Source organism: Eschrichtius robustus, chromosome 12, assembly GCF_028021215.1.
Source record: "Eschrichtius robustus isolate mEscRob2 chromosome 12, mEscRob2.pri, whole genome shotgun sequence".
NCBI lineage: Eukaryota > Metazoa > Chordata > Mammalia > Artiodactyla > Eschrichtiidae > Eschrichtius > Eschrichtius robustus.
The window spans coordinates 54,422,645-54,447,477 of NC_090835.1; the positions used below are offsets into that span (position 1 = coordinate 54,422,645).

General features: G+C 38.9%; 1 protein-coding gene and 1 non-coding gene across 2 annotated transcripts in view; both read left to right on the top strand.

Moving 5' to 3' along the window:
- The window catches only part of GADL1 (glutamate decarboxylase like 1), a 145,486-nt gene that overhangs the window by 46,178 nt on the left and 74,475 nt on the right, over positions 1-24,833 (top strand). Inside the window, exons 11-12 of the mRNA XM_068557871.1 lie at positions 5,117-5,316; positions 14,486-14,537. Of these exons, the coding sequence (XP_068413972.1) occupies positions 5,117-5,316; positions 14,486-14,537 (252 nt within the window). The remainder of the gene's footprint in view (positions 1-5,116; positions 5,317-14,485; positions 14,538-24,833) is intronic.
- Positions 20,612-20,718, top strand: LOC137774285 (U6 spliceosomal RNA). Its single transcript, XR_011075814.1, has one exon. It is a non-coding gene; the product is annotated as a U6 spliceosomal RNA (small nuclear RNA).

Consider the following 24,833-nt stretch of genomic DNA (forward strand, 5'->3'; position numbering starts at 1 on the left):
TATCAGGAAACTTTTGTTTCAGTTTCATGTATTTTAGAGTGGATGCTGTCACTATTGAAAAATAATTTCTTACTGTGGGTTGTAGTCAAAGACTGAAAAACACTGTTTTAGATAATCTTTAACAGAGAAGGTATGTTGATAGTTGCCTGGGGAAGATCAGAAAATCTCCATCTGTCCTAAGAGAGAAGCCTGATAGAACTATTTTTAAATGCGTGTAGGGCACGCAGAGGTATTGCCAAGCGTTCTCTGTGCTATCAAATGTTTCTTGCCTATTTATAGAAGCCCTTACACATTCTTTGAGACACTGAGCCTGACTTTACCCTCTCCTGTAGTTACCATCACTGCTTAAAAGTATTAAGTTGCATTTCTTAAAAATGTCTTTTAGTTCAGCCTCCTCATTTCCGAATCTGCTCATTCTAACCCGTGGTTTGGGTGAATTTAAGGAAGATTGACATTTCAGAAGAAAATATGGGAGTGGTGTGTGCTAATGCCTCTAATGCCTCTAAGTTAGTGAAAGATGACCTTCCTTCTTGCTCCTTAGACCTTGCTCTTTCCCCTGGTCTTGCTCTGTACTCTAACTGACTGTTTTTCCGTTCCCATTTCCACCTTAAAGTTCTTAAGAACAGTGACGTTCTCATTTACCACTACAGCCCCAGTGCCTAGCACAGCTTTTGGCATATATTCAGGCTCTCAAAATGTTTCCTCAATAAATAAATAAAGACAACATCAGAAGCTATAATCATGTTAAAAATTCACTTTTGTATTCTAGATTGCAACCAAGCCTTCCTGCTATTCACAGTCTAAATTTAGTTTTGCACATTCGATCAACAAGTATGAGCCTAGATGTGTTGTACCTCCCTGGGGTTATATATCTAAGCTCCTGGCATCATAGTGCTTGTTATAAAAGTTCTCAACACCTAATTTTGGAATGACTTAATTAGTACAAAGATGATTAATATACCCATTTCCTAAGGCATTTAGGCAATTTCTTGCATGTAAATAATGGTGATATGGGACAGATTATGTGAAAAGCCATACGGGAAGAGTTTTTAGGAGATTTTGTTAAGCTGAAAAACATGATTGCAAGAAGTGAGGGCTGTGAGTAGTCACTGACTCCTTGGAAAGAGCCTGCAGAATCTGGTCTGGCCTATGGATATCAAAGATGGCTTAGCTAATTTTGACAATGAAAATACGTAACCTCATAATCCAGGATGTGTTTTTGGTGGTAAATTAAGTATCACCAGTCACAGGTATTTAGAAAAAAATCTCAAAATGCTTTACAGAGAAGATATTACACTAGTAAGACTAGAAGTCGTATTTACAGGAACAAAGTAAGAATCTGAAACAGGATGTGAGTTGCTTTGACCTCTGTTGTGGTATATTCTCTGCTGCCATGTTCAAGAACTCCTCATGAGCTTTTACAGGTCCCTCTCCTCCACAAATATTTAAGCTCCAGTGCAGAGAGAGTAGAGTATAATGGGTAAAGAGTTCACGCCCTGAATCCTAGCAGCCTCGGTTTGAAACCCAGCTCTGCCACTCAGTAGCTACATGATCTTACGTCATTAACTGAACCTCGCCGGGTTGCAGTTTCCACACGTGTGCAATGGCATTGAAAAATAATAGAACTGCCTCTTTGGGTTGTTACGAGATTTATGAGTTCATCCACACACAGTGCCTGACACACAGTAAGGACTCCATAAATGTTAGCTCTGGTCATGACTGTTACATGCTAGGTGAAAAGGAGTGTTGTGGCTTCTGCACTCATGTAGTGTGCTTGTCATTTGTCATTTCTCTTTACTGTATAATTCATTCTCCAGTTTTCCTCAGCTTTGCTCTGCAAGGGACCTTACTGCTGGGAACCACATTTCCTGGGCTCCCTTGCCCACTGGCTTCAGAAGAGATTGAGGCTGGGAGGCCAGTGGTCTCTTGGCTTGGGTAGCGTCACCAGCCGAGGCTACCTCTTTTATGTTTCTCATCACTCTCTAAACAGAGCCTCCCCCTGGGCTCACAGGTCCTACTGGAAGACACTGTTCCAAGGCTTCCTCCCAGCTTTCTGCTTTAGGAGTGAGGCCAATACAGAAGAAAACAGAACAAGAGGAAAAAGACAGATTGCAGATTTAATCCTGGATCCAACTGTGCCTGAAGGTTATATATGACTGGATTGTTAAATATATGCGCCTATAAAAATTCTCCCTTTTGCTTAAGTTACTTTGATTGCATTTCTTTCACTTGTCACTGTGTGTATCCTAACCCAATGTCTCCTAATTCCTGAGAACTGTTTGAGACGCTATCACAATATGGAGCAATTGGCATTCTCATTGAATACTTCTTTCTAGAATTTGGATAACTAGTATTTACTGTCCTGCTAGGATTAAGAATATAAAGATGAGCAAGATGAACATGGTCCTTCTCTTTGATAGCACAGCAGTGACTAATTAAATGTTTTCAAAAATGTTAACTTTTACCACACTTACTCTAAAATGTTTTCTCTGGAGATCTGAACATCTTCTCTTAGTTGATGTCTATCTTAAAACTAAAGACAGTTCATCCATTTTAATACAAAGATAGAAACTAAAATGCAAAGCAGGGACTTTGGGAGGAAAGTTTTCATTTATTTTGATAAAGTAAATATCGAAATATTTTTAGTTGTTCTTTATGAAACCGTCACAAGACAGGAGGATTTTTCAGTGCAGCGAGATCAACAGTATCATGACTACAGGGTAATCACTCATTCTGCGTGCGATATGCTTTCTGGACTCTTCGCTTCTCCATTTGTCTGTGATGATGCCATTTGTCGTCCTCTAACGGATGGGCTTCCTCTCCCTTTCAGTCACTAGCAGAAGGCACTGAAACTTGCCCAAGACATGTCCAAAGTTCATCTGCTTTGGGAATTTTTTGAATCTTTCATGGTTGATGAAAGTAAATTTATAATCATGATGCAAGTACAAGTGTGTGGTGTGTGTGTGTGTGTGCACGCACGCATGTGCGTGCGCACGCGCGTGCTTTGTCCTTAAACTGCAGTGATTTTTTTTAATGTTATAATATATGGTCAGGCTGTAGTTGCTATGGAAGCAGTAACCAAATTTCCTGACCTTTGAGGGTAGGGAGATGCAGTGGTGGCAGCTGTGATCAGAGTTGAGAGATTGATGATAGAATTATAGTAAAGATTAAAGAATAAGGGCTTTTTCTACCTTAATGATCAGGTCGGGGCAATCTCCTCTTCCCCTGTGTCTACCAATATTACCCATCAGAGCCAAGCTGAAGGCCTACTAGTATTCCTTTATTATTTTAAAATCAGTTTACTTTTGGATACTGGATGAGCCAGATTTTGGAGTTCTTGACTATAGTTGGTGTATCATTTTTTACATAGTATAGAATCATACTTTCTGGTATTGGAGCGTATAATACCCAGATTAGTGTCCACGCAAGACAGTATTGTTATTAAGACAACAAATATGTGCTTTTGTTTGGAATGTGATACCTTGAGATTTTCTCCTTATTCTTTAAGTACATGTTGATCACTCAAATGAGGCATGTAATACATTCTTTCTTCAGGAGGGATCATTTTCTAGGACTTCCGCGACTCGTGGGGAGTTTCTCCGTAGCTTCCTGTACAGCACTGATGGTTCTGCATTGTTAAAGTTTGGAAGATGCACCAAATGAGAAGTTCTTGTATCTGTGTTTATTTTGTTCATACTAAATGTCAGGGGGATGTGGGAGAAGTACAGAATATGGGAGGTGGTGTCCTCACCCTAACTGCTTAGTGAGGGTCTTTGTGCCCAGTGGTGTTAAGTTCTGTGGATGTGGACATGGACAGGAAATGATTCCTGCCCTCAAGAAGCTGCTTGGCCTCACGAGGAGAAAATATGTGGGGCTGCTCACTTAGTAGGGGCAGCACAGGAGCAAAGGCAACAAATGCAGTCAAATGTGAAAAGAAGAAGGGAGTCCAACGGGATGGGCAGATAAAGAAGCTGGAGGGGAAGCAGAACTTGAGATGGGACCCAAAGGAAAGGCAGACCTAGAGAAAGAGACGCGACTGTGTTCAGCGTTAGTAAACTTCACAACTTATAAATATGCTGCGTTTATTCTTTCAAGTGTGTCAAATACATTAAAACAGAGACAAAGAGAAGCAAATTGTGTGAACAGAGATACAAATGGGGCATGATCTAGTGATCAAGGGGCGTTGAGCAGTTTGGTTATGCTAGGGAAGCAGAAGGTTCTAATGGGTACTCTCTAGGAGTGAAGATGCTCAGGGGATTGTGGGGCTGTGAAGGATGGGCTAGGATACCTGGGATTTCTTAGATCCCACATGACATTGAAGGAAATAGGGCTTAAACTCTAATAATTTGAGGTCAAAGTAAAGACTCTAGAATGGTAATAAACAGGGTAAATTGTCACCCAGGGTAAATCATAGAGAGAAGTAACCAGTCAGTAAATGCAAATTGAATTTGGTTGCAAATAAAACCAGTGTGAGACCAACCCCCCACCCCCAATTCTATGGAATTGTAGGTGCTGTTTAGCGGTGGTTGAAACGTGTTTGTTCTTGTTTGACTCTTCCATAAGCTCTTTCCTCAGGTTTTTTTTTTTTTAATCTCTGGGTTACTGTCAATTCCGGCCTTTTCAATATGGATATGAATTGAAAAAAGGATTTGGATTTAAAAGCCCAGTTTTTTGCCTATGAAATTGTATAAAGTATGTACAATATGTTGGGTATTTTTTTTCTAATACAGAGCCTTGAGTGAGTTATAGACAAATTTTGTTTTTCATCTTGAGAAATTGGCCCATCTTGATGTCATATGTCATACAGATGATGATATGATCATTTCAAAGCTTCTTAATACTCATCAATACAACTGTGAAGATGGGCTTAGCATTCTCAACTCTGAGGGGTTTTTGGTTTTTTTGAAAACACAACGGGTCATCTGTGTCTCAAAGTTAATACACATCTAGCGTTCCTGACGTAGGGCAGTCACAGAGCGAGACCAAATACTTTGGGCACAAAGTGGTAGAATATTATACAGGTTTTGTTGGTGAGCATGTGTTTTTGAAATCAACTGCATTCTAAAATGGACAGTCTTACAGTTTGTCTTTCTTCCTTTTTCTTTTTTCCCGAAAGGACCTTCTTAAGAAATGCTACTCTGCCAAGGCATCTTACCTCTTCCAACAGGATAAATTCTATGATGTCAGCTATGACACGGGAGACAAGTCTATCCAATGTAGCAGAAGACCAGACGCATTCAAGTTCTGGATGACCTGGAAGGCCCTGGGCACATTAGGCCTTGAAGAAAAAGTTAATCGCGCTCTTGCTTTATCTAGGTACTTGCTCTGCGTGTGTGTGTGTGTGTGTGTGTGTGTGTGTGTGTGTGTCCATGGGTGTCTAATAGAAAGATGTTCTTCCATATATGTATTCCTTCTTTCATCTAATAACCATTTTCTCCGTACCTAGTATGTGTTAGGAACTGCCAACAAAGCAGTTCTACCCTCTGCCCTCCAGCATCCCAACCTAGTGAGAGATACATCCAAGTGACAAAGCAGATAAAATACAGGTGCACCTAGTTTTGGGTAAAGGGAGGTACACGGTGCTCCAGAAGCACTCGGGAGGGTTCCCTAGTATGTTCTTGAGGGATGTTGGCAGAGGTTTCCTGGAGGAAGTGACATTCAACTAAGACCCAATGAAGAAAGGGGAGAAGATTGATTCAGGAGGAGGGAGCACCAGGCCCAAATCTCTGGGTGTGGGAGAGATCCTGGTGACTTCAAGGACCCGAAAAGACGGTCTGTGAGAATGTGGGGCTGGTGGAAAGACGTACAGGTAAAGGTGATGTGGAAGCACCGTCATTGCTGCCTTCTTGTAACGTAAGGACAAAGCTTTTGAAACCACTTTCAACGACACTAGAAAAGCTCTTGAGATACAGGCGCTGGGTGCTTGCCACCAGAGCAGGACTCTGCTGCTAAGCTTGGGCCAGTGTGTGTGGATGGCAGGCCATGGCCAAATGTAGTTTTAAATGTGATTTGTTGGGCCTGAGCTCCATTGGGTTAACCTGGATTGTGTTTTAAAAAATCAAACATTTAAACATTCCAAATATTTTTAAATACGGAGACCGTCAAAAATCTAGATTTGTGGTTTCTCTCAAAAGATCAGAGTGCTCTCAGTCCCACCTGGTGACAAGGCACTGAACATGGTGATGCCTGACTCTGGAGACCCACAGTGCCCTCCACGCCCCCTGGTTTTTGTTGAGCCTATTTTACTGTGGCACAGAATGCTAATAGCTGGGACTCAAAAGTTAGCTCCACCATTTACAAGCTTTGTGACTTGGGCAAGTTGCTAAAACTTTCTTTACCTCCATTGCATCCCAGTAAGATGGAAGTAACAACAGCTTCGAACTCAAACAACTGTTAGTAGAATTAAATGAATTGATATTTGTAAAACACCCAGGATGGTGCCTGGCATATGCCACATGCTCTGTGAGTTTTATTAGTTATTATTTTCTTACTTGCTTGGCCACTAGAAGCATCAGAGTTTGTGATCTCTGGTTTGGATAATTGCTCCTTCTTTACTCCCTGTTCATATTTCAATTGCAAAAACCTGCAGTGTCTCCTGAGAGATTTAAACAATTTCCTCTCTCTATAGGGAAGTGGCATGGGTGCTCTGTGCGCCTCTCTGTGTGACAGTGGTGCTCTGAGCATTACTGAGGACTGTCTAAAAACCCAGTATCTTAAAGCAGCAATCGTTTATTCTAAGAGGTCTGCAAGTTGTCTGGAGTGGCTTCATCTCATCCTGCAGCGGCTGCGGGGTTAGGAGGAGGGTCTGGGTCTCCCGCCTGCATGTCTTGCATCTTCCTTGGACCAACAGGCCAGCCAGAGCCTGGTTTTGTGATGGTGGTAACAGAAGCCCAAGAAGGCAAGCATACTTTAAGCTCCTGACTGCATCATGTCTATTAGCATTCCAGTGACCAAAGGAGATCAGATGGCCTAACTCAATGTCAGATGGCCAAACTCAATGTCAAGAGGCAGAAAGAACTGCAAGATTACATGGCGAAGGGCTTAGATATAAGGACAGGGGAAAAGACGGCTTTGGCACTTTCAGAAGACTATTAGAAGTCAGCAATTCTGGTGATTTTGGTTTAAAAAGTAGTTTGAAAAATCTGTAAATACTGTGTCTGTTGGTAAGCAACAGAAACCTTCATTCAAGGCATTATAAACAAAGAAAGGTAATTTATTTGCTCATGTTACTGATAAGCCAGTGTAATGATGACTATGGAATGGCTTATTCTAGGGGTTTAAACAAGATCACCAGGCCTTAATCTCTGCCCATCAATCAGGTCTGTTCTCCTCCATGTTCAGTTTATTCCTCTGTAGGAAGGTAGCTGCCAGGAGGGTCAGATCTATAGCCTCCCAGGTTCAACTTCAAGGTCAAAAGGAAAGAGTGCTCCTTTCTCAACAATCCCAAGGAAAGTTTTAATTCCTTTTGAATGAGGCAAATGTCCATATCTGAATCAATCACTGTTGTCAGGGAAATGTGATATTGAGTCACATGCTCTCCCTTGGCACTGGGAAGACTGTCGACTCCTCCTACGTATATAGAATATGCTGACACTGGGTGAGGAGTGTACCTCTCTTAGAAGCAGGGATAAAGTGCCTTCGTCAGAAGTGGGGAGATAACTACACAGGGGTGAAAACATGAAACTGTCTACCATAAATATTCACAGTTGCCCATTAAACTAAAAGTTCAGAAAGCTCTGTTCCCTTGTTTGTATTTTTCTCATACTATTTAAGTATGGTAGACTCTGCATTATTTTATCAAAGCTGCTAAGTAATTCGATGACAGGTGTCTTGAAACAAGGCTAGATGTAAATATTTGATGATCGTATTTATTACAAAGTTAACATTCATCTCAGGGTGGAATTTAATTTATAGGCTAAGGTTACTTCCTAATTTTGCAGAGAAATATCACAGGAGGATAAATGTAAACATTTCAATTTAGTTCAACAGCACATTGTTTGTAAATGTTTGTCAAGTTGAATTGAATTAACATTTCAGCGAGCGTCACTGCAGACTCTGTGACCTATATTTAAAATAATCCCTTTTCTGTCATGCCGTTAGTCATAATGGTTTTCTTGTCTTAACTTTCCACGTTCTTGATATCCAACAGTCCATTCCTGGGGTGGGCAAAAGCCATCCTCTTCCCCTATCCCCAGTGACAGGTGCCAAGGAAGAGTCCTTTTAGGCATGTCACTTGGAATGAATGTGAAATTATAAACTTGGAGAACGTTTCTCTGGGATTAAGAATTATTTCACAGTAGCAACACAAGTGCTTTATTTTCATGATTTTATGTCTTTTCAAATTGAATGTGGTTCTGCTTTTTAGGAAAGAGGAAACATTATCTGAATTCTGAGGTCTAGTCTATTAGTTGGAGCCTATGTGCAGTTGTGCACTGGTAAACTGTTTCTCAGGAGGGGAAAAAGGCCCCAATTTGTAATGTCTGCCAATTTCCATGGTGTAAATATTCCCACTGTGGAAAATTGCAAGCTACCAACAGTCGCGGCTGTTAAATTTCTGATTATTTAACAATTGGCTCTCACTAGCTAGTACAAACTAACTCTATACTACCATTGATTATATGAGCCAGCATAATCGGTTCAAACCACTGGCTGGTGGGAGTTAAAATACCATTTCTCATCAAGCCTACTGACCTGCAGCCACTTGTTTTAGAGTTTACCTAATAAAAATGATTCTCATCCACTGTCAAAAGACTCTATTTGGCTTAATTTCTAGGTCAGACCAACACTGTTTTGTTTCCAAGAAGTATGATTTTCTCCAGTAGAGAACAACTCTAGCAAAGTAAAGCTGCAGATGACAATTGTGTTACTATTTGTGGTACACATCTGTCATCAGCAGCCTGAGGTAGATAAGATGTCCATTCCCACAGGCCCTACCTAGGTCAGGTCTCTTAAGCACAGAGAAGGCTGTGCAACTCTTTTCCCCCGGCATATTGAAGTAAGGATTACACTGATTCCATAGAAACAACATTTCCATGTTCCTGAATCTGAATGGAACTTAGTTTTAAAATTTGTATATTGACCTTAAGATTTAAGGACCAGATTTTGATGGACCAATGGACGGCCATCACCCTGATCAGATGTTCCCTCTTCCCTTAGGAAAGCAAGAGCAGACCTTTTCAAGAGGACAATGATTCCTATTTTATGAGTTGTCAGAAATCCAGCAAGAAGGAACTAATTAGTTCCTAGAAGATCTCTAAGGCTTTCCCTAATTTCCATTTGACCCTTGTCATTCCAATGGATGAGAGAACATTTCTCTCAAGAAATATTAATGACAAAAAACTTGCTTTCTCCTTTGGTTGTTGGAAAACCAGTGACTTTGGGAACCTAAAGCAGCATGTGATTATTAAGCATATTTGAAACCCGGAAGGCTGAGGTTTAAAACCACCACTTCTGGCACAAGGTGATTGTGATCTCTGATATCTAGTTAGAAAAGTTGAAAATGTGTTACAATACCCAGGGCTACTGGTTGCTGAGGGCACCTTGTAGGCCTTTGTTACAACACTCAAGTTAAATGGATATTCACTAAGGGGTAAGTTTTAAAGCAAATCTAGAAGAGTCATGTGCGTAAGTCTTTTCAAGAACAACAAAGAGGTCAGGAACTCCCATTCTGCTATGTTGCTAGGTCTCCAGTGTATCATTTATCTATTCCTCTGACACACAATCTCTGTAATCTCTCAGATGGAATTCATTTCACTGACTTGCATGAATACTGAGGGATTTATTGGTACTAGTATGGAAAAGGTAAGCAGAAACACAAGGCAATTTTGTGCTAGTGTATTTCTCTAGGTGAGGAGAGGGAGAGAGTCTAGAAGACTATAGAAGGTCCAACGTTTTCATTTTTTTCTTTATATTTGTAATTTTAAAAACATCACAATGCTGTAAAATGTAGCATGTAGATATCTGTGATGAATCACACATGCATGCCATGCGATATGTTCTCATAAATGCAGAGCATACAGAAAGCATATGGAAAAAAATCCCAGGAGTTCTGGGAGGTCCACTGCATCAGAAGAAATTTCACATGAGATGAGACTGGGAGAGGCACTTGGTCCAGAGCGCTCCAGGGAGACTCCAAGTGGCTAGTGAATTGAGAAAGGGACTGGAAAGGCTATTTCTGGAAAGGAGTGTATGTCCTGCAAAAGGGCAAGTGAAATGCACAACTGTTAAATGGACTCATGGAACTAAGGAGGGAAATGTTTCAGAGCAAGATTTCATTAATGTACATTTCAAAACTAAGCCAGGATCTTAATAAAATGAGTTTTTTACCCAGTAGGATTGGTGAAAACTTACTAATGTGTATTTTTTTCTCTCTTCTCTCTTTTTGCTAAGCTTAGTGGGAAGGACTGTGAATTTTTTGACGCTATTGTTGCTTTTTGAACCCATTTACCTGGATGCCTTTTGGTAGAAGTGTTTTATGGTTCCTGAGTTTTATCAAAAAACTCAATGTATATCTTTTTTTTTTCTGGCTTGTATCAGATAAGAATAGAGTTTTTTTTTTTTAGTGTATTTTATCTTTAGGCTGTTTCCATATACTGAAAAGTTGCGAGGAATAACTCATCCTATGAATGTAGGCAGAAGTGACTTAAACCTTATTTGGATCCCCTCCCCCAAAACTCATTTCATTTAAGCATTTATTTAAGAAGAGGGTAGGTACCCTATAGAAGAGGCACTTTATGCTAGCATTTCTGAACCTACGCTCCGTGGGATAATAGACTGCCAGAAGATCTTAATAGATGCTCTTCCAAAAAATGTTTCCACAGTCAAATATGTTTGGACAATGCTAACCAATACATTGGTCCCCTCTTGGAGGTTCAAAGTGTTCATTAGCACATTAAAGGCTCTGAGGGTCTTGTAATATAGAAACATTTTAAACTTTAGCCAGTAGACAGACATTGTTGACTGTTCATCCAAAAACCATTCTTCCTTTTTCCTTGCCAACAGAACCTCAATTTTATATAGATAGCAATATTCCAGCTGGGAACATTGGCCTAAGCCTATCCCCTTTGCCAATCATTAGCTTAGGGATAGATATATGACTTAGGTTCAGTCAATAAGATACAGGAAGAATTCTATGAAGGCTTCTGAGGAAAATGTTCTTACCTAAATAGAAATTAAGAGAAAATGCATTTTGCTCCAGCTTCCTCTCTTTCTTCCTGTGACACTGTCACATATGGATGTGATGTGTGGAGCTGTGGCTGCCATCTTGTGAACACAAGTGAATTCACTAACACTCTGAACATGGCAGGCTGAAATAATAGAAAATGCCTGGTTCTTGGTGACATTACTGAACTTTCCAACCAGCTCAATAAATGTTCTCATGAATTAAGCCAAGTACACTTCTAATTTTAAGCAAAGCAATCTAATGGATATGCCTAGCATTGCTCAAATTTATTTGAATGGAACCCTTTCATGTGGGAAACCTATTAACACGGTATACCAAGGAACATAGTTTGGGAAGTCTGGTGTAAACCTTTTATTATTGTTATAACTCTTTATCCAAATCACCTCCACCCTCAGTTCAGTTGGGGTGTTTGTTACACTGGGCTTTACAGGTTCTGAGAGTGACTGCATGGGGGCATTGATCAGACACAAAGCCCAGATTCACGTGGTTAGCAAAGAGCAGAGTTTTAACTGAAATGATTCAGCTCTGCCTTAGGATGCCTTTCTCCCAGGAGCAGTGTTAGCTGGTTTGACAGATATTTTAAACTGAGACTGTAGGCAGTGTGTCTAAGTTTCATCTTAACAGTCTTAATCTGTTGGGGAAGGATTTTACAAATCTAGTTCCACATCTGCATTACGTGCATGAGGAAACTGAGGAGGGCTCAGGGAGTCTGAGGAGTTTGCCTGGAATCACAAAGTTGATCAACTGCAGAACTAGAATCTTCTAGAATCATTCCCTGGATTTCATAGCCTGGGGGTATCCAGGATTAGTGCAGGCCCCCTCAGAATGGAATCATGGCACTGAGTTAGCAGATTGCCATTATATTTGTGCCTGAAAAGGTAAGAAAAAATAGGGTTCATGAAGCTTTCCTTGTATAGATAAAGATTGTATATGTCTATTTATTTTGCTTTATGATTTATATTTTTTTCTTTTATGAATTTCCTTTTCAAAAATTATGAGTAACCACACGTATGAAGCTTTGCAGAGATATAAAAAGGGAGTAAATAGTCCCTACCTCCCCACTGCATCCTGTTTCTCACTTCCTCAGGTAGACATCAAGGATGTCTTTAGGATGTGGTCTTCCATACTTCATTCCGAGCTCATATATACATGAGGAGAGGGATCACTTATGCTTTTTCTTTTTTTTACATTTTCTTAAAAAGCAGAATCATATTATCTACATTCCTCAGTCCCTTGCTTTCATCTCTTACTAATACATCATGAGCATCCCTGTGGTTTAATTGAAGTGGATATAATCCATTCTCTTTAATAGCTGCATCGTAGTACATGTGTTGCTATAATACATTTTATTTTACCCTTTGCCAATTTCTGGATATTAATCTTGTTTCTAATTATTCCGTATGGAATACACACACATACGCATGCACATGTAGGTTTAGATGCAGCAACATTTGTGTATGCATCTATCTATCTCTCTCTCTCTCTCTCTCTCTCTCTCTCTCTATCTATCTGTCTTAGTGTTGATGAGGTTTTCCTGGTAGACCAGCATCTCATAAGTGGTTTGCTTTATCAGAAGCTGCGAGTATTAGTAATTTTGAAAGGTTTATAGCAGCTTTCTATCACATTCACTAGCACTGGATGTTGTCCCTCTTTAAATTTGTTTCCAGTGTCCTGTGGGCAACAGGTTTAGTATTGTTATTTTAATTTGCAGTTCTTTGATTACCAGTGATCTTGAGCATCTTTTCTAATGTTTATTGACCATTGGAATTGCTTTTATCGAAAGTTAGGCAGTATGCTAACTGTGTAAAAACTTTACAGCTACATGACATCTGAAAAAACGTTCAGGGAAAGGAGTATGTAGAAAGAACATCAAATACTTTGTGAATCTGTGTGTGTGTGTGTGCGCGCGCATGCACGTGTGTGGTGTCACATTATTGCTCAAAATAAAAGATTCATATTATCCAGTTAATGCCGATAGGATTTTTAAAGATATTTTATAATTTAAAGATGATATAATCTGTATGCTAAGCACCAATACTTAACCTTATGCAAAAAGCTAAAAAAATTGTTTGGGAAAAAAGAACTTCATCCCATTAACTGGTGTATTCCATATCCACATTCTAGAATGTCCTTTAGTAAATAAACATAGTAATAATAATCCCCCATTTCCACAGTTTATATTCTATACAATTTTTTACATATGATTTAATTTATTTTTTTTACAACGTCCTTTTGAGATTGGAAAATCAGAATGTGTTATTCCAGTTTTACAGGTAAGGGAATTGAGGTCCAAAGAGGAGCATTTCTTTGTTGCCCTTAAATATTAATTGAATATATGTAATTTAGTTACACAATCAATTCCATATGATGGTACCATAATTCCATATGACCGGACAGGATTTTCAAAGCCAGTGCTTGCTTGCTTGCCTGCTTTCTTCCTTCCGTCCTTTCTTTTTGGCTGTAACATATAAAATTACAAAATACCCTGGAAAGTACATTTTTGTCAGCACCTCCGATCATTTCCTTACATTTGACCGCCAAATTTGAAATACTAGGTCAAGTGTTATGAACTTTTCAAAGCTCATGAACAAATCACTAGTTTTCAAGGCCAGTTGTTCAGAAGGTTTATCTTTTTATTTAGACAATAACCAAGCCCAGTGGGGCAGAGTCAGTGTTAATTTACTCTACATTCTCAATGTCATTTTAGTCTTTTCTCCATCACATTCCATATCTCATGTAGCTGTGCCCTTTGCTTATGGCATGATAATTCTTTTTTCCCTGACATTCAAGATAACTTCATAGACATTCTATCAATGGCTACAACCTACTTAGTTTTAGCATGATACCAGTGATCAGTCTTTCTTCCCTCTGGCCTGGCCTTGGGAAGGATGATGTTGCACTTCCTTGATCTTAAAAGAACACACAGGCAAGACTACACACCAAAAACTTTTACCCCCAAGCCAGCTAGATAATTTAAGTACCTAAGTTAAATCCCCATCTAGAATATGAATGAGATATATATCCGATCTACTTTGTGTGGCTTTCACACTTGGGTTGAAGTCTGATGCTAACATGTAAGATAGACATCATCTCATCAAAGAGATGTACCTTTTTACTCAGGCCCCAGTGGATTGCAGTAGGCTCAGGTGTGTCTGTCTAAACACAAACCTGTGCCTGTACATGTACCCTTACTTATTTCTAAGCCTTGTCTCTGCATCAGAAATTATAGATTTATTGTATGTCAGCCATGTTCATGGAATTTTTAGATTGCAGATTATAAATATTATTGTGACTTTTTTTTAGGTACCTAGTAGAAGAAATCAAGAAAAGAGAAGGATTCAAATTACTGATGGAAGTAAGTGATTACAGAATTGTGCTTGTGATTTTGTCAGTCAACAGTGATGAAGGTGGTAATTTTCTAATCTATTATATTTCATTGGTTTTTGTGTTGCAGACTTAGAAACAAGTCATTAGCTTAATTCATAGAGTCCATTATGTTAATTTACTCTATTAGTGAGTATTTTTCCTTTGTTGGATTCAGAGAACACACTTGCCTTTAAGTATTGAAAATTACAGTGCTCAATAATAATTACCAGGGATAATACTGAATAAATTATGACCTCTCTCTTGATATATAAATTGCATAATGATTGTACTGCAAATATTCAACTGTGCTATAGTGGTGCTTCTGTGAAAAATCAATTAAGTGAATGTACAATAATGCATATAGTTTTCTCTTTTTATAAAATAATGAGCGCATATTAGCTTTGGAGCAATGGGAAAATAAGTCATTTTGTTGTTGGATTGTTTGCTATATATAAGAAATATGGTGGTTACAGAGATAGAGAATATTGGGGTTTTTTTCTAAAATATATGGTTAGAAAATATGAAGAATATTATTTAATTCTGATTTTTAAGAAATATAAAGTGTGAGGTTTGCTTAGCTCTTCTTATAGCATATACTTTATAGCAATTTTTAACATAATAAAAATCACTTAGAGACTGCAGCCTAGGAATCTATCCTGTATATAAGCAATCTGGCTAAATTTTGGTATTCATTTATTTGGCAAGATTTACTGAGCAATTGCTACGTGCTGGAGATATAAGACAGGGAAGTTCCCCACTCTCATGGTGCTTACATTCAAAGGGAAAGTGACAGGCAATAAACAAGCAAACTATTACATGGGAAACATCAAGGTGGGGGAAGTCTTAAGAAAACAATAAAACAGATTTATGAAAGATAATAAGTAATTACAAATAACTCATTAGACAGTTCCAGATGTGGGAAGTACTATAATGGAAATAAATAGGGTAAAATGCTGAAATTGGGGTGTGAATGGTGGTGGCCTGTTTGGTTGGGGTGCAGGTAGGGCCCTCTGGGGTTGCCTCTGCGCTGAGACCTGCTGAATGATGCTAAGAAGCATGCCGCACGGATGCTTGAGGGAAAGGCATTCTAGATAGAATCAACAAACAACTGCCTAAGGCTTGAAGCTGAAAAGAGTTCTGTGTGTTTGAGGAGCCAAAAGAAGGTGCATTAAGCAAGGGGGAGATATAGTAGGTGATAGTGTGGAGAGGTTGGCGGAGACCAGATCTGCTGGAGCCAGGCAGGTCATGATAAGGACCTTTGGCTTTTATTCCAAGTGTAATCTTTGGAGAAGTTTTCAGCAGAGAGGAGTCTGACTTCCATTTTGAAAGATGGTGCTGGATGTCATGAGAAGAGAGGGAGGGGGTGGTGGTGAGGGGAGGACAAGAAAAGAATAAGCGAGACAAGGTGGGAGACTGTTGCAGTAACTTGGGTGAGATGTGATGATGGTCCTCAGATGACTTTGGGAAACACTGTTCCAGAGACTCCTGGCCGTGGATTCTCCCGCTGTCTGCAAAGGGGGCATCCGATCAGAAGGTTCTAAGAATCCAGACTCCCTGAAGACTAGGGATATAAAGGAACTTGCAAAAAGAGCAGAAGAATCCATATTTAAACGACTTTCTGGTAACACCACGAAAAAGCAAGAAGACCAGTTTAGAATGTGGAACGTTCCACAGGACAGCTGACCTGGTTTCTTCAACAGGTCAGCGGCATGAGGAAAAATAAAGGAGAGTGTGATGATGATCACTTCCGGGGTCAAAGAAACCTAAAAGGCAGAACAACCAAAGGCGACATATTGGAACCCTAGTTGGAACCCTGTTGGAACCCTAGTTTGAGGGAGCCAATTGTAAAAAGTAACTTTTGAAACAGTTGGGGAATTTCTAATATGAACTAGTAGGAGTTATCACTGATTTTGTTAGACATGACAATGGCATTATAACTACAGAAGAACATGTCTGTATTTTCTAGAGATGCATACTTACCATGTAAGGATGAAACAAGAGCTATCCAACTGGATTGAATATGAGTTTGAATCACCTTTTTTATTTTCTTGAGGTTGAATTACCTCTTTATTTTCTCAAGTTTGAAGTGCCTTTTTTATTTCTCTGGCTGTGGGTGCTATAGGTCTTAAGAAAAGTGCTGTACACCTCAGAACTGCACAGTCTTTGATAGAGCTGAGAGAAAAAGTGACAAGAAAAATGATGAACTGATTTAAAAGTTATTTATATACCTTCCTAAAGGCTTAAAAATTGAGGGAGGGACCTCTTGCCATCATCTTTAGGGAAATGCCAACATTCACATCCTTGTAATGAAAGTTAAGGTGGATTTTAAGCATTAGGCAGCCTTCTGCCCTGGATATTTTATCTGTGGGAGCCAGATGGCCCCAAACAAGGGAAGGTGGCTCCTTCGATGGTCCTCCAGAATTCCTACTTATAAGGGATTTTGTATGTGATCTGCATTTGCCTCTTTTCTCTGTATCCATTTAGAGAAATAAAGTAAAGTTAGACCTTGAATCTCACATGTAAGTGTCAAATTGATTAGCCTCTTTTTGTTAACAAATGCCTTCCTTGGACTGATTAAATATAACCCTAATGCATACTTAAGAGAAGAGATACACAGGTTTGATGAGAGCCCAGGTCTGTAAAACTGCAAGGTTTTCAATTTAGGAAAAAACAGAGTCTATAATGATATATACGTGTATTTCGCTGTGAAGCAGATGGCAGTGAGAGTGTCAAGTGGAACATTACAAACAGTAAATGAACACAACCACACAGAGTATCTAGTACTTGAATATCTTTCCCTGAAAAGAACAAAAGTAATGCATATCTTCTTGAAGATGATTGAAACTTATCATTTCAAAGGAATTCTGCATTATTCATAGGCCCCTGAAAATCCTATCTTTTTTTTTCCATGTTGGATCTAAGACCTAATAGATGTTTTCTTAGAGGTATATACTATCATTCACATGTTTTATTTTGATCTCTTGGGAGAGTCCTAATTATTCAACTTTTTGTTTTTCTCTTCCTGAGTTCTGCCTTAGAAAGGGTTATTTAGGTTTCATAGACTTTCTGAGTTACAAAGGATCTTCAAGGACATCTAGTCAACTTCCTGCTCAGTGCAGGAAACCTCTCTTGATAGTTCTTGTAACAGGAAGTCAACTTCTGCCAGGACACTTCCTGTGTAAGAGAATTCACAGTTTATTCCTCTTCCAGGGAGCTCTAAATATTCATATTCTAATACTTACTGAATCCTACTATTAGGATTCAATATGTATCAAGCACGTTGCAACTTATAGTTTTTTAAATATAGTTTTTATATAGTTTTACTAGATCATAACAACCTTCTATTTGCTAAATTCAATGCACATCCTTTAATCTTCTTGTTGGACTTCTGCAGCATTTTGCACCATTATCCACTTCTTTCCTGTCTTGGTTCCTTTAACTTTCTCTCCCAGTTTTTCTCCTTTCCATGTGACTTTTTCTTCTCAGTCTCTGTGTGAAGGTCTCTTCATCTGGGGACTGCTTAAATGTTCTCCATTCTTTTGTCTTGGCCCTTTCCTGTGTCCACATACTGTCCCTGAGATATTTTATCCATGTCTAGAGCTTTGTCATCAATAGTCTCAATAATGTCTCCATCCCTGACTTGTCTCCTCAGCTCCAGTCCTTTGTATATAGGTATGTCCTGGAATTTTCCAGACTCCCACAGTCACCTCAAATTCATCATTTCTAAAGCTGAAGTGTAGCCATTTTCTTTACCAAAATTTTGATAAATTGATTTTCCAGATGAATTTTTGGAACTCTTTTCCATTAGAACTATGATCCATCTTCTTCTTTTTCATTAGAACTATGATTTATCTAAACAAAAGTCTCGATGTTGTCTTCACTATTCCCCTTCTCTACTCCTAAAGCCACCACCTTAGTTCAGGCTCCCCTTACCACTCAGGTTGGTGCTGTCTTCCAACTCATCCCCTGCTTCCAGTCTTAGACCCCTTTATCCCATCTCCACACTGCAGCCACCCTGTGGGCTTTCTAATAGAATGAAATCTGTCCCCTAGACTGAAACTCTCCAGTTGCCTCTGGAATCAAGCCCAGACTCCCCAGCATGGCCAGTGAGGAAGCCCTTTGTGAAAGGATGCCCATCTCTGCTTCCAGCATCACCCCTCTTCAGCACACCCTGCCATCTAATCATTCCAAGTACTTGCCATCACCCTGAATACACCAGCTTCTACCTGTGTACTCTTCGTTTTGCCAGGAATATTTCTTGGATTATGAGAAATTTCTTCTTTTAAAATGCCCATACCATTGCAGCTTGATTGCCTGTACCTAGCTTTATTACTGTTCTCTGAGTCCCTGGAGATAAGCATAAAATGTAAGTCATGTTTCTCATCCCAGTGCCTGGTCCAATATCTAGAACATATACAAATTTTGAGTTATATTCTGTGTTTAAATCATATGAAATTGAACATTCCAGTTGCCCTTCTTTGGACATGCTATAACTTTTTTATGTTCCCCTTCTAATAGGTAGGCAGAAATTAACAGTGATGTGTCTCACCCAGTGAAGATTTTAATGGGACTGTTTATCCACTTGAAAAGCACATTTCTTTCTACCAATATCGTTCCAAATAATAGTCACTACACTAGTAGAGTTCCTTCTGTGTGCCAGATGTGGTGGTAAATGTTGGAAATAATCTCTTTACTCATCAAACCAACTCTGTGGGGTAGACAATATAATCTCCATTTTATAGATTAGGAAGCTGAAGCTTAGAGAGTTTGACACTTGTCCAAGCAAACACCTGGTGAAGCTGGGATTCAAACTGCATCCATGTGACTCCAAAACCCAGGCTTTTTGTGCTAAGTGCTGCCTTCAGAATTTTTCAGTAGTCTAATCAGTTACTTAAAACTTGTGAGCTTGAAGTCAGGTAAAATCCATCATGACCCCCTTCTCCATTCTATATTTGCATGACTGATCATTTCAGTCTATGTGCTAGATTCTACATTTATACTTATTAAAAAGCATACTGCTAGTTGTTATTATTATTATTATTATTAATCATCATCATCATTGTGATCTAATGATATTTCAGCAACAGAGGTGAATTTCTTTTGACAAAACTCAGTTTTAGAGAATACAAGCTACTATCTTGGTGACCATTGACTTTTTTTCCCCCAAGGGTCTCATATTATTTGCTCAATAATCCTTGCTGGAATTGACATCAAAGCACTGGCTTTATTTCTTGGAATATATCTCCATTCTTTCTCTTTGAAAATCAGGATAGAATGAACCCATCTTTTCTTTAGTGACACTTCTCTACTCCTCCATGAATCTTTAAAGATGATGACAATGCCTTTACTGCTACAGGTTTTTTGTACCCTTCTCTGTCATCTATCTGGTCTAGACACTTGGATTCCCTTTTATGCCTTCTCAATGTTGTGGTGTTAGACAGTATGCACTAAATGTGGTCCTAGGACACCCAAGAGGTCAGACTTTTATATATGTAGGGAATTAAGTGGCATGTGAATGGTTCTACTCTGAAAATACACTTTACTGCTTTGAAGCTACTTGAAGAAAGTCTATATGAAATAAAAGCTGCAGAGGCAAAGAGACAGGAAAACTCAAATATGTTCCCTGTGGATATTCAAGGGATGTTTTTTCCAAGTTTTAATAATTTGGGGAATGCCTGTAGTAAAGGTATTCCACCAAATGGAGCATCAAATTTCCTCCAATGACATGAAATGTCAAAAAGGCTTCACCAGTTTTCAAATATCATAGCACTGAAGCCACAGCATTCTAAAAGAGACTGGGTAAAGATATCACAGGTTTGTCGATTCCAAAATATCTAAACCGAAACTTATTGAAGGAAGAAAATATAAAAGGTGGTTCAAAAGGACTAGGTCCTAACTTATATAGAGCAGATCTGGTAGCAGATAGAAACTATTACAAAGTGATTCATAATGTTGCCATACAAATGGAAAAGAATGGCTTATTTAATGATGTATTAGGGTCCAATAAAAAGACAAAAACTGCACAGTAATCTGAAGTGGGAAAGTGCAATGTAAAGAATTATCGTGCTTGCTTTAGCAGCACATATATTAAAATTAGGATAATACGGAAAAGATTAGGATGGTCCCTGTGCAAGGATGACATGCAGATTTGTGAAGAGTTCCGTATTTTAAAAAAAGAATTATTAACAGGGGATTGGAGTCATGGGAGATTGCCTCGCAAGAGAGAAAGAGACCCTAAAAAATACAGAAATAGCAGATACTGTAAAGAAAAATACAGAAATAACAGATACTGTAAAGACGTCACTCCTAGAACTGAGATGGAGCACTGAGCAAGAGGCCACCCCCACCCAGGGCTGAGATCCAGACTTGGTTGGAGAGGGTGCAGTGTGGCTCACAAGATGACAGGGAAGTCCCCCAAGGTGTCACACAGGTGGGGTCTCTAGGAGTCCACCTCCTGGAGTGCTGGAGGACGCTGATTTCAGGGCACTGCCATATTTTGGAACTCACTCAAGCCATCCAAGGCAAGATGCCTCACTGGCAGCCCTCCCTGTGAAATCCCCGGAGGAGAGTGTGCAAGGAAAAACCATTTATGGGCATCCTCCTGTGACCAGGCTGCTGTGAAGCCGCCACAGGGCGTGGTGCTGGGGGAAGCTGTCAGGGGCCACTTGCTGCTGGTCACCAAAACTGCTTAAAAGAGCCCCACCTACTGCAGGAGCCCCATGAGATGAGCACACGTGACCAGGAGGAGACACCTCTTCCTTCTCCGTGTCCCTCCAGCACCCTCTGCTGATAAAGTCTCCGATTGGACCAGATGGAAAGGAGAAATATTTATAGAGTCCACCTCCATTATTGGGGAACATAAAGAAAGGGTGGATTTGGAGCTGAGAGGCAATAAATTGATAACTGACATAAATGGCACCTGGAAAAAAATCTACGTTGATATAAAGACACAGATTCCTAGAATCTAGTGACAGATAATAACTCTGTTTTTTTATACTTTCTAATCAACCATAGTGACTTTATTTATTCACAAAAAGATTTATTCACATTAGATGATTAAATAATTTGAAGGCCAGTACATTCTATCCTAGAGAAACCAAATTAATCATAAATTAGAAAACCAAGTATAAATTGTGTAATCTGTAAAGACTATTGTAGTCTCATGATAAATGTTTATGGAAATTGACTTGAATTACAAAGTACTCCATTTTGTTTTTTTATTTTTTTAATCATTTCTTTATTTTTCCCATGTTCAATATTAGTTATCTATCTTATACACATCAGTGTATACATGTCAATCGCAATCTCCCAATTCATCACACCACCACCACACCCCACCTTCCCCCCTTGGTGTCCATACGTTTGTTCTCTACATCTGTGTCACTATTTCTGCCTTGCAAACCGGTTCATTTGCACCATTTTTCTAGGTTCCACATACATGTGTTAATATACTATATTTGTTTTTCTCCTTCTGACTTACTTCACTCTGTATGACAGTCTCTAGATCCATCCACGTCTCTACAAATGACCCAATTTCATTCCTTTTTATGGCTGAACAATATTCCATTGTATGTTTGTACCACATCTTCTTTATCCATTTGTTTGTCAATGGGCATTTAGGTTGCTTCCATGACCTGGCTATTGTACATAGTGCTGCAGTGAACATTGGGGTGCATGTGTCTTTTTGAATTATGGTTTTCTCAGGGTATATGCCCAGTAGTGGGATTGCTGGGTCATATGGTAGTTCTATTTTTAGTTTTTTAAGGAACCTCCATACTGTTCTCCATAGTGGCTGTTTTTTACATTCCCACCAATAGTGCAACAGGATTCCCTTTTCTCCACACCCTCTCTAGCATTTGTTGTTTGTAGATTTTCTGAAGATGCCATTCTAACCGGTGTGAGGTGATACCTCATTGTAGTTTTGATTTACATTATCTAATAATTAGTGAGGTTGAGCAGCTTTTCATGTGCCTCTTGGCCATCTGTATGTCTTCTTTGGAGAGACGTCTATTTAGGTCTTCTGCCCATTTTTTGATTGGGTTGTTTGTTTTTTTACTATTGAGCTGCTTGGGCTGTTTATATATTTTGGAGATTAAGCCTTTATCCGTTGATTCGTTTGCAAATATTTTCTTCCATTCTGAGGGTTGTCTTTTCATCCTGTTTATGGTTTCCTTTGCTGTGCAAAAGCTTTGAAGTTTCATTAGGTCCCATTGGTTTATTTTTGTTTTTATTTCCATTTCTCTAGGAGGTGAGTCAAAAAGGATCTTGCTGTGATTTATGTCAAAGAGTGTTCTGCCTATGTTTTCCTCTAAGAGTTTTATACTGTCCAGTCTTACATTTAGGTCTCAAATCCATTTTGAGTTTATTTTTGTGTATGGTGTTAGGGAGTGTTCTAATTTCATTCTTTTACATGTAGCTGTCCAGTTTTCCCAGCACCACTTATTTAAGAGGCTGTCTTTTCTCCATTGTCTATCCTTGCCTCCTTTGTCATAGATTAGTTGACCATAGGTGCGTGGGATTATCTCTGGGCTTTCTATCTTGTTCCATTGATCTGTGTTTCTGTTTTTGTGCCATTACCATATTGTCTTGATTACTGTAGCTTTGTAGTATAGTCTGAAGTTAGGGAGTCTCTTTCCTCCCACTCCATTTTTTCCCCTCAAGACTGCTTTGGCTATTCGGGGTCTTTTGTGTGTCCATACAAGTTTTAAGATTTTTTGTTCTAGTTCTGTAAATTGCCATTGGTAATTTGATAGAGATTGCATTGAATCTGTAGATTGCATTGGGTAGTATAGTCATTTTCACAATATTGATTCTTCCAATCCAAGAACATGGTATATCTCTCCATCTGTTGGTATCATCTTTAATTTCTTTCATCAGTGTCTTATAGTTTTCTGCATACAGTTGTTTTGTCTCCCTAGGTAGGTTTATTCCTAGGTACTTTATTCTTTTTGTTGCAGTGGTATATGGGAGTGTTTCCTTAATTTCTCTTTCAGATTTTTCATCATTACTGTGTAGGAATGCAAGAGATTTCTGTGCATTAATTTTGTATCCTGCAACTTTACCAAATTCGTTGATTAGCTCTAGTAGTTTTCTGGTGGCATTTTTAGGATTCTCTATGTATCGTATCATGTCATCTGCAAACAGTGATAGTTTTACTTCTTCTTTTCCAATTTGTATTCCTTTTATTTCTTTTTCTTCTCTGATTGCCGTGGCTAGGACTTCCAAAGCTATGTTGAATAATAGTGGTGAGAATGGACATCCTTGTCTTGTTCCTGATCTTAGAGGAAATGCTATCAGTTTTTCACCATTGAGAATGATGTTTGCTGTGGGTTTGTCATATATGGCCTTTATTATGTTGAGGCAGGTTCCCTCTATGCCCACTTTCTGGGGAGTCTTTATCATAAATTGGTGTTGAATTTTGTCAAAAGCTTTTTCTGCATCTATTGAGATGATAATATGGGTTTTATTCTTCAATTTGTTAATATGGTGTATCAGATTGATTGATTCGCATATATTGAAGAATCCTTGCATCCCTGGGATAAATCCCACTTGATCATGGTGTATGATCCTTTTAATGTGTTGTTGGATTCTGTTTGCTAGTATTTTGTTGAAGATTTTTGCATCTATGTTCATCAGTGATATTGGTCTGTAATTTTCTTTTTTTGTAGTATCTTTGTCTGGTTTTGGTGTGAGGGTGATGGTGGCCTCACAGAATGAGTTTGGGAGTGTTCCTTCCTCTGCAATTTTTTGGAAGAGTTTGGCAAGGATGGGTGTTAGCTCTTCTCTAAATGTTTAATGGAATTCACCTGTGAAGCCATCTGGTCCTGGACTTTTGTTTGTTAGAAGATTTTTAATCACAGTTTCAATTTCATTACTTGTGATTGGTCTGTTCATATTTTCTGTTTCTTCCTGGTTCAGTCTTGGAAGGTTATACCTTTCTATGAATTTGTCCGTTTCTTCCAGGATGTCCATTTTATGGACATATAGTTGCTTGTAGTAGTCTCTTAGGATGCTTTGTATTTCTGCGGTGTCTGTTGTAACTTATTCTTTCTCATTTCTAATTTTATTGAATTGAGTCCTCTCCCTCTTTATCTTGATGAGTCTGGCTAATGGTTTATCAATTGTGTTTATCTTCTCAAAGAACGAGCTTTTAGTTTTATTGATCTTCGCTATTGTTTTCTTTGTTTCTGTTTCATTTATTTCTGCTCTGATCCTGATGATTTCTTTCCTTCTGCTAACTTTGGGTTATGTTTGTTCTTCTTTCTCTAGTTCCTTTAGGTGTAAG